This window comes from Cavia porcellus, unplaced genomic scaffold, assembly GCF_034190915.1.
Source record: "Cavia porcellus strain 051 isolate PalLab524CR breed Dunkin Hartley unplaced genomic scaffold, mCavPor4.1 scaffold_16, whole genome shotgun sequence".
Taxonomy (NCBI): Eukaryota; Metazoa; Chordata; class Mammalia; order Rodentia; family Caviidae; genus Cavia; species Cavia porcellus.
The window spans coordinates 19,499,530-19,516,021 of NW_026947499.1; the positions used below are offsets into that span (position 1 = coordinate 19,499,530).

General features: G+C 43.5%; 1 protein-coding gene across 1 annotated transcript; it reads right to left on the reverse strand.

Annotated features, from left to right (window-relative positions):
- Positions 1 to 2,036: 2,036 nt before the first annotated feature.
- On the reverse strand, positions 2,037 to 7,564 carry CUNH12orf76 (chromosome unknown C12orf76 homolog). Its single transcript, XM_023560921.2, has 2 exons — positions 7,134 to 7,564; positions 2,037 to 3,458 (listed from the first exon to the last, which is right to left on the reverse strand). Exons 1-2 carry the CDS (start codon positions 7,261 to 7,263, stop codon positions 3,373 to 3,375), a joined length of 216 nt encoding a protein of 71 aa, XP_023416689.2. The 5' UTR covers positions 7,264 to 7,564; the 3' UTR covers positions 2,037 to 3,372.
- Positions 7,565 to 16,492: the final 8,928 nt, after the last annotated feature.

Below are 16,492 nucleotides of genomic sequence, written 5' to 3' on the forward strand. Positions count from 1 at the left end.
TCCTGGACAGTGAGTCATGTTTCTTTGCACATTTTCTAGTTACAAGTGCCAGCACGTTGCTCAGTTGTATGTAGTTACGAGTGGCATATTCGCATTAGCTACCTGCCCAGGTTACACAGTACACATCGCGCAACTTGTTCCAGTGTCCGGTGTTGGGCTGCTGATGACACCTCTGCAGATGTGCGCCCCGTCAGCTCTGCGCTCTCCTTTGAAGCCAAGGTGCTTTATGAGGCTGTTCTTACACACCCAGATGATGAGGGCTTACAAACTCACCCTAAGCCTAAATAAGTTGGTATGAAACAGAAAAGGCAGTGGCCAGCAGAAGTTTTGAGTTGCAGAAATGAGGCTGACACGCAGGAACATGTGACAGTTGCTTTGCTTTTTGGTAGGGGGTGGGGGAGGTGGGAATAACAATACTTTGAGCTGCAAGAGTACTATGCAAAAAACTTGCGGTTAAGAGGTACAGCATCTACAGGTGATTTAACAACTGTAATCTTTTTTTAACCTTAAAGTTCATTCAACCTTAGCTGGGCTTTGAGCAGTTTCTACTCAAAAGATATTGTAGGAACTAAGTACAAAAAAATGGCTAAGATGTTCCATTCTATAAACAAAGTTGTCACACCATACATAATGTGGTTTCAAGGAAACAGAAATTTGCTCTAAATGATAACAAGAAATGGAAATTTCCCACCCTCCTGCTCAACACGTGGTTAATATCAAGAAGGATAAAGAGGATGATGGGAAGTTTTTCCTTCTTTACAGTAGTGGGGATGGAATCCAGGCAGTGTGCAAGTTGGGTCTGTGCTCTACCTCTGAGCTGTACCTTTAGCCCACAATGGAAATTTCAGGTGACTCTTGAGTTCAAAGTTAGCCTCGCTGCCTAATCTGGAGCCTAACTGGACTCTAGATTTATGTCTAGAAATATATGTGGGTTTAAGATTGAGGTCCAAGTGGATATAATATGCAATATAATATACAGTAATATGCTAACAGTGCTCCAGAGCCTCCAAATTTCATGCAGTACCAGGAGACTTATTAATCTCAATTTTAAGAGTTTAGTGCTTTCTAACATAACTCACTTCATCTAGTTGCTGCAGGTTAATTACATGTGTCTATCTGCCTGCACAGATAGTATAGTTTGGTTATAAGGTTTAGGGTTTAATCAGCTTCATACCCCTCCAAAGATGCACCAGGAAAATACCCACCTTAAGTACTAGTTGACCAGCTACTAGTTGGTATAATTCTCTTCTCGAGTTGATGCTTTTTATTTTTATACATCCCTCTGTAATAAGCCTCTTTCCACAAAGATTATGTACTCTAGCTTGAATTGTTATATGGAACAGATGGTAAAATTGGAATAAAGGTTTACACTGGGTTTTAGATTTGTGTACAGAATAACTATTGTAATGTTACTTCACAAAACTGGAACATGAGTCAACCATGGCTTATATTACTGACCAGACAGCAAGTCACAAGGTTTATGGGCTTGTTTTTTTTACTGTTCCTTTAAAATCCTACAGGTGTGGTGGTGCATGCCTGTAACCCCAATACTCAGGCTAAGGCAAGAGGACCCCCTGTGAATTCCAGGCCAGCCCAGGCTACATAATAAGTGAGCTCAAGGCCAGTCTTCACCTTGTAGGGAGACCCTGTCTCAAAACTCAAACAAAACAACCGGGGACTTCTATGGACAGTCCACATGGGGTGGATCCTTTAAATTTATATGATTTTTTTCACTTCACTGTATCTGCACAACAATTAGTGTGTATATCACAATTCCATAGTTGCGAAAATGAAGCTCTAGAGAAGTTAAGCCTGTTAATAATTGGAAACAGGAACAGAACCCAGGTCAGAAGGCCAACAGTCTGACATGGCTCAATACCTTGTCTAATGGCAATAGTATTATTTCACATATTTGAAATTCCACTTCACAGTGCTTAAGAAACTACACTTAAAAATTTTTTTAAAAAGGACTAGATCAGCATCAAACACACATCCCCACATTTTACACACTTAGGAAATAATAATTAGGCATAAAATCCTATATAGAATTTTATTTTTTTGTCTTTTTCGTTTTTTTATCGGTACCAGGGATCGAACTCACGACTGCCTGCTTGCAAGCTAAATCCCCAGCCCCTAGAATTTTATTTTTAATTGACGTTTTGCTCAAATGCACAGAACAGTGAAAATTTTAATGGCTCAATGTTACAAGCTTACAAATGAAAACTTTGGGTCAAACAGTTACAGTAGACCTCATCAGTTACTTCACATTGAGTACAGGATGTTAAAAAAAAAAATCAGTGCTGTGCTTCAGAGGAGCATAAGAAGCATTTCAATTTCGTTACAAAAATCTAGCACCTTTAAAATAATTACTAACAACTTATTATATATGACAGTTACCATTTCAACAAGGGGGAAAAAATCCAGTTTACCAACAGTGCAAACTAACAGCAGCATTTTCAAAGTTGAAATTAAATTTGTGTAAACACACCAACCAGCACAGTGCACATGCACTTCTTCGCTGAGCCCTCCGCATTCAGGATGGAGAAGGGATCCTGCTGAGTCTCTCAGCTTCCCAATCTAACAAGCTACCACAAGTTTCGAGCCAAGGGCTACATAAATCAAAATACAGTACAAGGCAGATAAACGCTGGAGCAGGATAGAGCCCATGTCCTGATGGGCCAACCAGGAACATTTCCGGGGCAACCCCAGGCCAAGGGCACACACAGGACCAGGCCTACCTGATGCAACGCTGACGTTACAGTGGGGGCATCTGAGTACAGAGCCAGGTGCAGGGGAGGAATGGTGGCCTGAGTTCCATGCAGTGGACACTGCTTTGCAAATAGGACATTCCAGGTCAGTGATGGCAAACTTGTAGAGCTTTCAGTGACACAACTAGCCCACTAGGCACATTGTTCTAGGTCAACTCAGGCTAATAAAAAACGTATCCTTCTTAATTCACTGTCATGGAATGGCTTTAAAGCAGGGAATATCTATATGTTAAGACTGCCTTTTCTATTTCAAGCATTAATGATTAGAGCATTCCAGTGTGGTTCTTACAGTCGCAGGATTAGAATGTTATTTCTCATGAACATCCATCTTCACACTAAAGGTGGAGTGCAGGCTTTACTTCTGAAGTATAGCCATACAAAACAGGACACTGATAAGCAGACTCCACAGCCAGTTATTTGCATTATGACATTAGGAAAGCATCATTACTAGTAGATGTTTCTTTTAAATCACTTAGCATTTACCAACTGTCCACACCGAAGGTCATTTCTGAGTAGGAAAGTTCTGATTCCAAGTTCTCCATTGGTCCATGTACGTCACAACTTATTCTGTTTCCAAAAACTTGTGGCAGAACTTGCTTGGCTGTCACCGACGCCGAATGGGCTTGTAGACACAAAATGCCATGAGGATGACTATCACCAGCAGAATGCTGAAAATGGTTCCCATCAACACTGCAAAGGGAAAACAGGGTGTGTAACGGCTGCTCCAGGTTCTGTAATTAACCCATCTGCTGACAATGATTTACCACCTGCCATCTGCTGCCAGGCACTGTGCCAGGTGCAGGGGAAATAGTTGTGAACAGACCCTGTCTCAAATTATCTGTATGTATGTGGGGGAACAAAATGTAGACAGATAAGAGCCTTTCACCTAGCCTGTTATCAGTGGTGGTGCATTCCTGTAATCTCAGCTACTTGGGAGGCTGATGCAAGAGGATCACAGGTTCAAGTCCAGCCTGGGAATTTACTTAGCAAAGTCCATCTCAAACTAAAAATACAAAGGGCAAGGGACACAGCTTAGCACACTAGACTTACCTGTAGTACTGCAAACAACCACCACCACCACCCACTAATGTGATGGTGATGGGAGAAGGCTGGGTGACAGACTGGGGGCTAGGGCAGCTAAACACACACACACAAGCTAAGCCCTCAGTGAAAGGTTGGAATAAGCCTGCAGTACTGAGGAGTAGAAAAGGCCCTGAGGCCAGAACAAGCCCAGTTCAGTCACCAAGCAGAAAGGACACGGGAGAAGGAAGGAGTGAAAGGAGAGGCCAGACAGGAAGGCTGGAGCCAGCTGGCGCAGGGGACTGGCAACTGTGAAGGAAACATGGGTTTTTACCCCTAAATTTAAAGGGAAGTTTCTGGAGCCTATAGGCACATGTGGGTAAGAAATTTAGTTGGGAAAAAAGATCCCTCAACTGCTGTCTGGAGGGAGAACCATCTGATTATAGATAGATAAAAATAGAGACAGTGAGTCCAATTACATCTATAAAGCCCCCAGTGAAATCTGGAGTTTCAAAAAAGAAAGTATTTTGGGCTCTAGCTAAGTCGTGGCTCTTTTTTCCCCCCTTGTCTTTTTCTGGTTTTTTTTTTTTTGAGACAGGAGGTCATTGTGTAGTTCAGGCTGGCTTCAAACTTGCAGCAATCCTTCTGCCTCAGCCTCTTGAGCGCCACGATTACAGGCCTGCGCTACCCTGCTTGGCTCTCTAGGTGAGTCCTGGCAAAGGCCTCATGACCAGAGAGACAACTAACCACAAACCTGTTATGCCTGGGGGAGTAAAGTTCACATCTAAAAATTTCAAGGTGCTCAGGTGAGAAACGGAATCTACAACCAAGATCTAAACTGATAGACCTATCCACCTGCCAGAAAGGTTTTTCAACAGTAGCCATGATGTGCAGTCTTGTTTCTGTGACTCATTTGAGAGTTCTTGCATGGCACCCAAAATGCCTGTATCTTTGATAAGCAAACAGGCATGTGTGTAAGTACAAGGGTCCATCTGAGGTTCCAGTTGGGGCCTAACTGTTGTTTTCTAACCTGGTTGCTGTTCTCTGAAAAACCAAGATTTGGCCATAATTTATTTTTAATCAGTAATTTCAGAATATCTATTATTCACTCCTCCTTTAAGTGTGACTGTAAGCAGTCACACTTAAACTAGTTATATGGAAAGATCATCTTTTTTTGGTGCGTGGGGGAGAAGGGTAGAAAAAGTGACAAAGATGGTATGTCATAACTCCAAAGGCCAGAAGTAATTTTAAGGTCTTGTTAAACAAAACCTACAGGGGCTGGGGATTTAGCTCAGTGGCATAAGCGCCTGCCTTGCAAGCGTGCCGTCATGAGTTCAATCCCTGGTACTGATTAAAACAAAACAAAACCTACAACAGACATGAGCTAAATGTCTTATCTCAAAATAGCCCTTGTTAACTAAATATCTGCCCTTGTTTTCCAACGTCTTGAATACTAAGTTTCTAAAGTTCTGACTCTATTTGAATTTAGTTGTCTTGTAGATAAACAGTTTTCATGCATTTTGCAAGGGCTTAAAACAAAACTCTCATGAGAAGCTGAGGCAGGAGAATCACAAGTTTAACCTCAGCCTGGGCATCTTGTGAGACCCTGCCTCAAAGTGCAAAATAGAGAAAAAAAAAAAATTCAAAGTGCAAAATAAAGGATTGAGAACGAAGTTCAATAGAAAGGCCCCGGTTCAACCCCCGTTACTGCAAAACAAAACACTCCCAAGCAAAAACTCTGAGGCAGGAATGAGGGAGATGGAAATTTACTTTTTAAAAAGTGCTTTAAACTATGTTTTTACAAACACACATTCATTTAGATTGCCAATCATGAGCCTTGATCATCTACCTTTCCCTGCACTTTGCAGGTAGAATCAATTGCCAGGTTGGCAGGCCCAGGCAGAATTTTGACAGCCTTTTTCAGTCCATCTTTATGGTCACTTAAGCCTTATTTTCTGCACTCATCAAATGGGACAAATGAAACCCACTTAGGGTTTCCTTGAGGCCTAACTATAGTTACTTTCACACTCATAATCCCAGCACTTGGGAGGGTGAGGCAAGAGGACCACCGTTTCAGGCGCCAGCCTGGTCTACACAGTAAATTCAGGGCTAGCCTGAACTACGTAGCGAGACCCTGTCTCAAAGAAAAAAAAAGTGTTCAACAAAGCACACATACAACAAACACATGATAAATAAGTGCCCCGCTATTATGGCCAAGACAGGAAGCACGGCATAGTGGCCAAGAGTTAAGGGTTTAGGGCCAAACCATCTAGGTTTCCATATTCATTTACAGGCTACGTGACCTGACACAGGTCACCCAACCTGTTTCCTTCTCTTAAAGAGAGAGATAAAAATGCGTACTGTATATGCTGCCTAGATCTGTGCTTTTCAAACTTTCAGGGCAGAAGACTGGTTTTTATAATTTCTAGTCTGTCCAAGACCACAGCGTAGCCCTGCTGGGCATGCCTCCTTGGCAGCTCCCTTCCACTACAAAGATTCCAGTTCACCATCACCTGTTTGGATGTTGCAACATCACCTTGTTAATTTCTGAAAGGCTCTTAATGTCTTAAGTCACAAAACTTAAGTCAGTTTGCAGAAAACGTCCAGATTGCAGACTCCCCTGTAAACAGAGTTGTCCTACAGAGGTGGTCTCAAAAACGACGAGAATTTGTACCTCAAGGACACTGACAATGTGTGTCATCATTCTGATTATCTCTGCTGGCAGTGGGCCGTGCTGTAGTATATAGCTGGTAAAGTGAACTGTGCTGCTAAACTTCTTACATTGCTCGGGATTACCCTCCCCGCCCCCATCTGAGAAAAAAAAATCATCTGATCCAACACAGCAGTAATATACAAGTTGAGAAACCCTGTTCTAACCAAAATAATGTGGAAGGTACGAAGTGATCCATACCCGCAGGCATTGTGTTACTGTGAGCTCAAAAGTATTCGCACGTACAAAATGCTTAGCACAAAACATATGGTACATTGAAAATGCTCAAGAACTGCCAGTTACCCTTATAACTGGTCCACTGAGCAAACAAGAGCGGCTGGAGTATAGCGTGTCCTGTTGACCACACAGCCGGGAGGTAGCTCCACCCTGAGCCTCGGGTCAGCTGAATCCCGTTTATTTAGGTGCGCACAGCACACACGGAGGAGCGTACCGGTTAATCAGGCCTTGGGATGAGCAGTAAACTCAAGCCTTTTCCCCCAGGCTCCTAGAGGTCGCAGGTCTCTCGCCCGCCTCACGCATCACCCCGCAGCCACCACGCCCGCCGCCCGGCGCTCGCGGCCCAGAGCGGGAGAAACGCAGGCCCGACCCTGCGCCCTGCAGCCCGCGACTCTCACCCAGGTTCTGCCCGCGCAGCACTGCATACGGCCGGCTCCGTTCCGGCGGCTCCACCGGGCTCGGGGCCTCCACCAGCCCCACCAGGAGGCCGCACAGACGCAGACACAGTAACACCGCCGCAGGCAACATCTTTCCCCGCCCCTAGCGGCGAAGAAGCCACTTCCGCCGCAAGCTCCGCCTCTGCCCCCGCCTTCCGGGCCAACGTTGTTGCCTTGGTAACTGTACGCCTAGACAAAGCTTGTAGCGGATTAAAGTTCCGCCGCGACTAACGTTCCTTCCGGGCCGCGTGCCACCGCGATTATCGATCCGCTGTGACCCATGTTTCTTTGAGGTCTCCGAACTGGACCCGGCCCAGATAGGAGAGAAAAACTCCCCGAGCAGATCTGTTATTCACGCCTGCAGGAGCGCGGCCGGCAGTCGACCTGCAGAGAGCTGATTCCGTGAAAACAGCATGAGATGCGCTGTGACCGCCAGCACCCCACCCCCGCACCAGCACTACCCTATCAGCTAGCCCGAGAGCCTCTCAGCAAGGCCCCCTCCCCTGCAAAACTGCTGCCCCGTAACATGCACCCCTGTTAACTCTTGGCTCGGCTGCACTTGGTCGGCAATAAAGCCCTCACACATTGCTTAAACTGCCTGTCTCGGTGGTCTCAACTGTGCCTCTGTTTACCCTAACAGTTTCCTCATCCTTTGGGCTGCAAGAGAATCTCATTTGGTGGGAGCCTTCGTAGGTCTGTTGTGGAGTTATGGACAACCCCCACACACACACCTACCCACGGATCCGTGCATTTTATTACTAAATCTCCCTTTCATTCTCATACCCTTACATTTAGCACCACTTACCTTATACATTCAACGTATTTTGTCTTTTTCTGAGTATCTGCCATCATCCTAGAATGTAAAGTCCGCGAGGGACTTTGTGATTGCTCAATAGTTGCACGTTAACGCACAATGAATGTTTGCTGAGTAAGTGAGGAAAGTGAGCTTACTTGTTTGGCACAATGTTACACATGAAGAGAGACAGGGCTAGAATTTGACCCAGTATGGTTTGTAATCCAGAGGCTGGGGCATTGATAATATCCACATCAAAGTGATTGAACAATGCAAAGAAGACATGAAGAGCATTTTGTTAACCCCAGATAGTTATACCCAAACACATATGACACCAAAGGGGAATGTATTTGTTTAAAAAAAAAAAAAAGCACACTAAGTGCCTACCTTCCCCCTGTTCTCAGTAATCTCCAGTCTAGTTAGGAAGCCAAATAATTAACAAATGATCAGAAAAAGAATTAGGTAACTTAAAATTGTGGTAGGTGATATAAAGAATAATAATAACCCAGTGCTGAATTTAGACACCAGGGAGACACATTCCATCAGGCTGGTGGAGTCCCATTGTGGAGCTCCAGCCCTGAGAACTGGGGCAATGTAAGCCTGAAAGAAGTTCTTCCAGAAGGGGGAAAGAGACTGTTTCTCTGTGGACAAGATCAGGTGCTGTGGTGCACACCTGCAACCCCAGCACTTTGGGAAGCTGAGGCAGGAAGTCACAAGCTGAGCATGGGCAACATAATGGTTAATGAGACCCTGTCTCAAAATTTGAAAATGATAAAGGGCTGGAGTTGTAACTCCATTGAAGGCCCTAGATTCACTGCTCCTTAACATCAACAACAACAACAAGAGTAGGGCCCTGACATTAATTTCTCTTGGGAGTTATTCCTGATGGGTCTGTCACTTCATACTAATGCCCCTAAGTTTATTACATGTTTCAAAGTAGAAGCAGATAGTGGAGCATGGTGACAAGCATTCCAACTCTAGTTTTGCTTGGCACTCCGTCATCATTCAGTCTCAGTGCCTATATCCACAAAATGGGTATGTTAAGAGAATTGGCCTGTGAATTGTTAAGAGAACTGAATAAGAAAATGCATGTCGTTACATCACACATTTTAAGTGATCTATGTTAGCTATTATATTATTCTGAGGAATCTGCCTTGGAAGAGTGTGTTCGGAATGCACCTTAGAAATCATTAGTCTAACACCGTGTGGATTATTGAGATGCCTCAATTTATCTTTTTCTGTGCTGCCCAACATTTAACTATGTCACATTCAAATTTCCTTCAGTGAAAGAATGTACAAAAGAAAGCAAGGAGGGTGGCGGTTGTTTAAAGAGAATGTGTTCTGCTCAATCAGCTTCCAGGCATTTTTTTTTTTTTTTTTTTTTTTTTTTTTTTTTGTGGTACCAGGTATTGAACTCACAACCTCGCACTTGCCAGGCAGGCACTTATGCCGCTGAGCCAAATCCCTGGCCAGCTTCCAGGCATTTTAACCTTCTTTCTGTTCCTGAGTCAGGATATTTGCTGTTCCCTTTTCCTTCGGTGTCCTTCCTTGACAACTGCACACGGCAGGCCTCTGCACATTAGGAAGCCTCAGCCTGAATGGCTGCTCTGCGTGGAGTTCTCTTTCCTAGTCCCTCAGAGCAACCCCTACCGTCACTCTCTCCACAGCGTTGCGTCCCCTGCTATGTAGTTATCATCACTATCTGCATTTTGGGTTTTTTGTTTTGTTTTTCTGTTGTTTGTCCACCCGGCCCCACCCGTTAACAGCAAATTCCTTGGAAACTTGGAGACAGTATCAGGTTCGATGCTCTGTCCTTGGTGCTGGAATGATGCCCCGCACAGAGCAGTGTCTTCACATACTTGTTAAGTGAATATGGAGGAAGAGTGTTGAGGAAGTCATTGGTTGATAGTAAGACCTGGAGACAACCAATCAAGGCAGGAAGATGTATTAACATAGCTAGCACAGCAAACACAGCAGCATGTGGGGGTCTTTAGTAGAGATTTTGCTAACACGGTGGACCATGCAGACTTAAACCTGCCCTCTGCCACCAGATTCTCAGAGTTGACCATTTGATGTTTGATTGTTTGTATCCTGTATTCTGGTGGCTTCTAAACATCATTTACCTAACTGGATTATAAACCGCTATCAGGGTTTCAGGACACCCAGGTAATTTAAATTTCCAATAAACAATAACATTTTCTAAAAGTACATCCATGTATTGCACAAAATATCACATTTGTTGTTTATTTGATATTCAAATATAATTAGGAATCTACATCTCTATTTTGGAACTGACTTTGCCAGATTATTAAGACACTTAATGCTGTGTCAAGCCCAACGCTGTAAACAAGGGGCAGAACAGTCTTTGTCATCGGATACGAACTTAACAGATGTGAACACAGATGCACAGCCCAACTGCAAACTTCTCAGTCTTGGCAGAGAATAAGGATACGGCCGATGCAACCCTGAGCTTCAGTGCTGGAACACAAGCCTCATTTCATTTAACCCTCACAGTAGCCTTCCAGGCAAGATCTGTTACATCAGTTTTCCAGAAAATCATGGAACTGTTGCAGAGAGAAGTAGTCACACAGTCAAAAGGTAAAGTGAGAATCTGAGGTTCATTTTCCAGTCCTTACAAATCATGTAAAACATAGGATAGTTTTAGTCTTCAACATATGGAGAGCCAGTTTTTCCGGCACCGTTTATTGAAGAGGCTATCTTTCTTCCAGTGAACATGTCTGGTTCTCTGTCAAAGATAAGGTGGCTCAGTGTGTTTGGAGCTGCATCTGCATTTTCTATTCTGTTCCACTGGTCTTCAAGTCTCTTTCTTTTCTTTCTTTATTCCTTCTTTTTCTGTCAATACCATGTTTGTCACGGTAGCTTTGTAGTATAATTTCAAGTCAGGATTGTAATGCCCCCTGCCTTGCCTTTGTTGTCCAAAATTGCTTTTGTCATTCTAGGGCTCCTCTGGTTCCATATGAATTTCAGGAATGTTTTCTCTGATCTGTGAGGTACACTAATGGTATTTTGACTGATTGCATTAAATCTCTAAAACAGTTTTGAAAGTATGGCCATTTTCATTATGTTGGTCCTCCCTATCCATGATCACGGAATATTTTTCCATTTTCTGATATCAAAATTAGGTTATTTTGAGCTTGTTCTGTTTCCCTGACTCCCACAGGCCCAAATTTAAACTAAAGAGTAGAATTAAATTTGGAGGAATTAGTAAGTGCACATCAGAAGGTTTGAGTTTAGGCAAATTTATAACAACAAAAGACTCAAATTTGGGCCAATCACAGTCCTGCTGTGGCTATATAAGCAGCACTCACCCCGTACCCCTTGGGTGGGTCTAGAAGGGCTCTTCCTTGTGCACTGACACCCCTATGCTACAGCACAGGTCCTTTCAAATAAAGCCTTACAATGGCTATGTAAATCTGATTCTGATTTCTCAGGTCAGTGTGTGCTTGGAATGTTCTGGAAATTTTCATTCTGAGTAGTGTGAACAGAGAAGTTGCATTAAAAGAAAAATCCGTGAACACCGGAGGCCGTTAGCCAGGAAGAGCTCCAAAAACCAGGAGCCAACAAAGACCAGCAGGCAGACCAGTAACCAGCAGTTAACCAGCAACTGACAGAGTTGGTTGATGGTGTCTGGCACAAGCTAGTGTCATTGGGCAGTGGCCAGCAGCAGCAGTGATCAGCAACCAGCACCGTTGACCCACAACATTGGCATTAACTGGTGTCCATTGGTGGCACCACGGACACCCACAGAGTATACATAGCTGATTCATGATTTCTGTCTGAGTTGAGCAAAAGAAACCTCAACTGACAGATGATGTTTTGGTCATTATCTCAGGACTCGTTCTGCAAGATGGGTTCCCAAAAAGTCTTTACGGCTCAAGTAAGCAATGTGGTTTCCAGGGAATGACTGCTCCTGCTTGAGGGAGTGGTGGCAGCCTCAACTCATCACGGGGTGATCCGTGAGGCTTTTTCCCCAGAAGTCAAGGTAGCTACAGGTTTAGAATAATGACTGGAGACTTCTACGCACTGGTTCAAGAAGTCTGGAACAGGACATTGTAAATGATGACAATGACAAGACCAGCCTGGGCTACAAAGTGAGCCCAAGGCCAGCCTGAACTGCGTAGCAAGACCCTGACTCAAAAAGACCAAAGAAACAAAAAACAAAAAAAGAAAAAGAGATGGCAAAGAGTGTCCCTAAAAATCTTTAAAACATCTTATTTTGGTGTGCTTGAAGGTAGATGAGGTGGGCTGGATAAATTTTGGACTAATAAATCTTGTATTACAATGAATCCTGTATAAACTGTATTGCATTCAAATCATATATGATTGTCCATGTCCGTATTTTTCCCTACAAAATGAGTCCACTTATTTTTAAAAATTTCACTAGTTTACTATCTTCTCATGACCACAGTGTACTAGAAATTCTTCTCTGTACAGTTGCTTAGTGATATAAAAGGAGACTGCTGGTCTATGTGATTAAAGGCCAAAAATCAGTGTTACCAATATCGAGGATCTAAGATTTCACAAGTAGCTGCCCATAGGGTTCATGGGTGAGGGAAAGTGTTACAGGGTTGATATCAGAACTTCCAAATATAAGAAAAATGTTATAACTTCCAACCAGTTAGATATCTGATACACCAAGTTTGTGTTCCCTAAAAATTAAAGAATGAATTCTAGGAACAATGGAGGTTAAGAATAGAAAGATATTTGAGTAGCAGAGATGTAGCCCCTGAGAGGGAGGAGGGGGCCCAAATAGGTTTCTCAGGGACCCCACTCTATAAGAATATTTATAGAGCAAAACCCACGTGAGTACATTGTGGGTTATAGCTATAATCAATAAGATTACAAGTATAGCTGCTTAGTAATAGTGAGCTAATGGGGAAACTAAGTCATATTACAAGGATGCAAGGAAAGAACAAAGACTTTTTCTAGGAAATGGTGGGTCCAGATGCGTCTTGATCACCTACTAGGGTGACCGATGTCTATCTAGTCTTCATTAGGGCTGTTGTTTATCTTTTGAGGAAGTACACAGACATGATCATCTCATTATCTTTTTTGTCTTTGGTCTTAGTTCAGTCTGACCTTGAATTCACTTTGCAACTCAGGCTGGTCTCTCAAGTTCACAGCAGTCCTCCTGCCTCAGCTTCCCAAGCGCTGGGATTACAGGTGTGCTCTACCACGCACAGCATCTTGTGTTTATCCTGAGGCCTGGTCTCCAATAGACCTGTCTCTGACCACAGCTGAGATGTGTGGCGTCTTTGTCCTGGCTCTCTTGAGGGCCTAGCCCTATCTGACTGCCTACACCATTCTGCTTAGCTTCGCCGTCTATAACAGAATGAATACAGGTTGAGACTCTTGAGATAGACGTTAAGAACAAGAATTAGAGGGTGAGAAGGAAGACAGGACGGGTGGCCAGGCCATGAAATACATGGGAGACTTGGATTCCAGAGTGGGAAGCTCATGACAATGAGAACAGCATCCTCTCCTGGTCCTAGTCTTGCTCACCGCTTGGATGATAGTTGGGCTCCTTCTGTGTGAGACTGAAGGGGGCACAGTTTTCACGATTGGCGTGATGCTATCCTAAAATGTGCAGAGAAACACTTCTTTTTCCATAGTTTTTTTTCCCAATCTGCTAGTGATAAACCTACCACCTTTACTTGTTGGAATCAGTGAGATGCAGTGTATAGAAGTTAGCTGTGCAGTTCTCTGAGCCAGACTGACCAGCACATAGCTCAGTAGGGATAGAACATAGGCTCAGCCCAGGCACAAGAGGCTCCCAGGCCTGAGGCCAGTGATGTCAGGATAGGCACCAGGTTCCGTGTTTCACCTCTCCTGGAAGTTCCTGCAACTGGTGCTGCTGTAGCCGCTGTTGGCTGAATGCTGCCTGCCACAGAACTCATTTCGCCTGGAGGTATCGTCACCGGGCGTGACCAGCACCGCTGAAGCCCATCTAGCTGCAGAGAAGGTGAGAGGCATGAACTCCAGTGTGGGACCAGCTCAGCACCCAGGCTACAGTTACAGTGGGGGCCAGCACCCAGGCTACATGCAGTGGGGGCCAGCATGCACTGTATGTTAAAGAGTTCCCTGAGGCTCTAATGTAAGACCTCTTACATTAGATGAGAGGTAGGCATCTCATCCAGACAGAAGCTCAGATTTGGTAGCTGTAACTTTTTATTCTTTTATAGGTGCCAGGAATTGAACTCATGATCTCATGTTTGCCAGACAGACTCTGTGCTGATGAGCTATAGCCTCAGACCAATTTTTGCTATTTTAAATGTGGTCCCCAAATCCAACAGTATCAACAATCCTAAAATTTCTTAGCTGAGAATATGCATTCTAATAAAATCCGTAGGTAACCTTAACTCACTAACTTTTGAGACTCTCCTACCGAAGTCACGATCCAGGCATTGGTATCTTTTGTTAAATATCAAAAGTTTTTCTATAAAAACAACCCCAAAAGTTATTCTATATATTATAAGGACTGAGGGCCACTGATGTTAGAAGAGTCACAACGTCAGGTGCCAGAGATGAGCTATCTCCATATGGCAATGGAGAGTGAATCCCCAAAGTGATTTTTCATGGTCCTGTGGTGGAAAGAGGAAGGTGCAGATGCCTCCCATGGGAACGTCCACACCCTTGGGCTGCACTGTATAGTAGCTCTCCCTTGAGGCTCCAGTCCTTGATCCTGGAAACTACTTTTCCCAGCTGCTGAAGTGTCCTGAAGTCCTTCTTTCAAGAGGCTGCAGAGCAGATGTAGCACATAAGGCCTCCCAGTGGGGCTCTTTCCACAGTGACTCCCAGCAGCAGAAGCAGAAGATAAATCCACAGTTCAGATGGGTTGGTTTTCAAGACGGATTGTACAGGTGGGGTGTTTGCTTACTTCTAGTAAGAGCTCTTCCATGTCCGCATGGGGAAAATGTACAACGGAACAAATTTCCATGAGTTGTTTGACTTCAGTGGTGACAGTGACAGTGCTTACATGTGTACAGTAATTCTGTCTCAACTTTATCATCACTAGAAGTAGCAATGTGTGTCATCTCACTTTCTCTTACAATAACCCAACTAAATTTCTGATTTGTGAAAATAAAGAGTTTGCATCCTTCCTGCAACCCTGGAATCGAATGCAAATGTACTGCTCACAACTTTTAGAGTGAGGGATCCAGTGTGACTGAGTTTTGAACGCTGGGTTGACAGGCAGAGAGCATGTGTAAGAAGTCATCAATTATCAAATTCTTTTCACCTCACTGTCATACCTGCTATTTATAGACATCTGGGAAGGGAGCACCAAAGAAACAATAATGCACTCACCTCTTTAGTTAGAAACTGCATTCTCCAGCACCTTCCATGGTAGCTGAGGTCTGGGTCAGGGACACAGGAAGGTCGTCTGTGAGTTTTCTTACTCCTCTCTGGTCACCCCCTGCCATACCTCCTCAATATAATTAAATTTTTTGTTCAATTATAACTGAAGAGCTTTAAATTGATGATGTTTCTTCAGCTGACAATAATCTTAGTCAAATAATCTTGAGAGAGAGCTCTGCACAGCCGCAGTGTCGTACCCCATAAGATTTATCTGAGGCACAATTTTTGCTAATTGAGAGTACGTTCTCGGGGGCGGGGGTTGAGACAAGATCTATGTAGGCCAGGCTGGCCTTGAATTCATTATGTAGCTCAGGACAGCCTTGAACTCACAGTGATCTTCCTGCCTCAGCCTCGAGTACAGACGTGCACCACCACACCTTGCTGACAGTGCACTTTTTTCCTTTTTTTTTTTTTTTTTTTTCCGGTGCTTGGGAGAATGGATCACTAGAGGCCTCTCACATGCTGGCAAGCACTTCACCACTGATCTCCATTCCCAACCCTACATTTTTCTTTATTATAAACCTACTATTACGTTGCCATCAGTTTATGTTAGATTACACTTAACATACTAATTGTACAACTTTTAGAGGTTTTTTCCCCACCGTTTCCAAGTAGGGATGATTCCTCTGTATGAATTAGATACTGCAGACACTGTTTATAATCCTCAATCATATTTATAATTTTATTCAATAATAAAAATTTACATACATCCGACAAAGATCACAGGTGCATGCATCCCATTGAAAAAACTTTAAATTGTTATTTACTTTCATTTACTTATACCTGGTGCTGAATAACAAATGTGACAAATGACCATTGACTTCCTAGTGGTTTGGGGCACTCTTTTAGAGTGTGAGGAACGGACAGTAACAAAACTTTTTAGAGTAACAAAAATTTAGAGCCCCAAGGACCAAATTGGAGAACATGGAATATTTTCTACAGTGATCATGTACTTAAATTGTTCACAGTGTTTTCTCATTTGAAATCACCTCCTAGGCTTTCCTTTTAATTTCCTTCTGTGTATCGAGAGCACCACAGCTTTGTTTTCAAATTTTGAACAATTTAAATATAGTCTTACTATTTTTCTTTTCTCATAACTGACCGCATGTTACATAAGTTTCCCCTTTTTTGTTTCTAAAGATCCATTTTA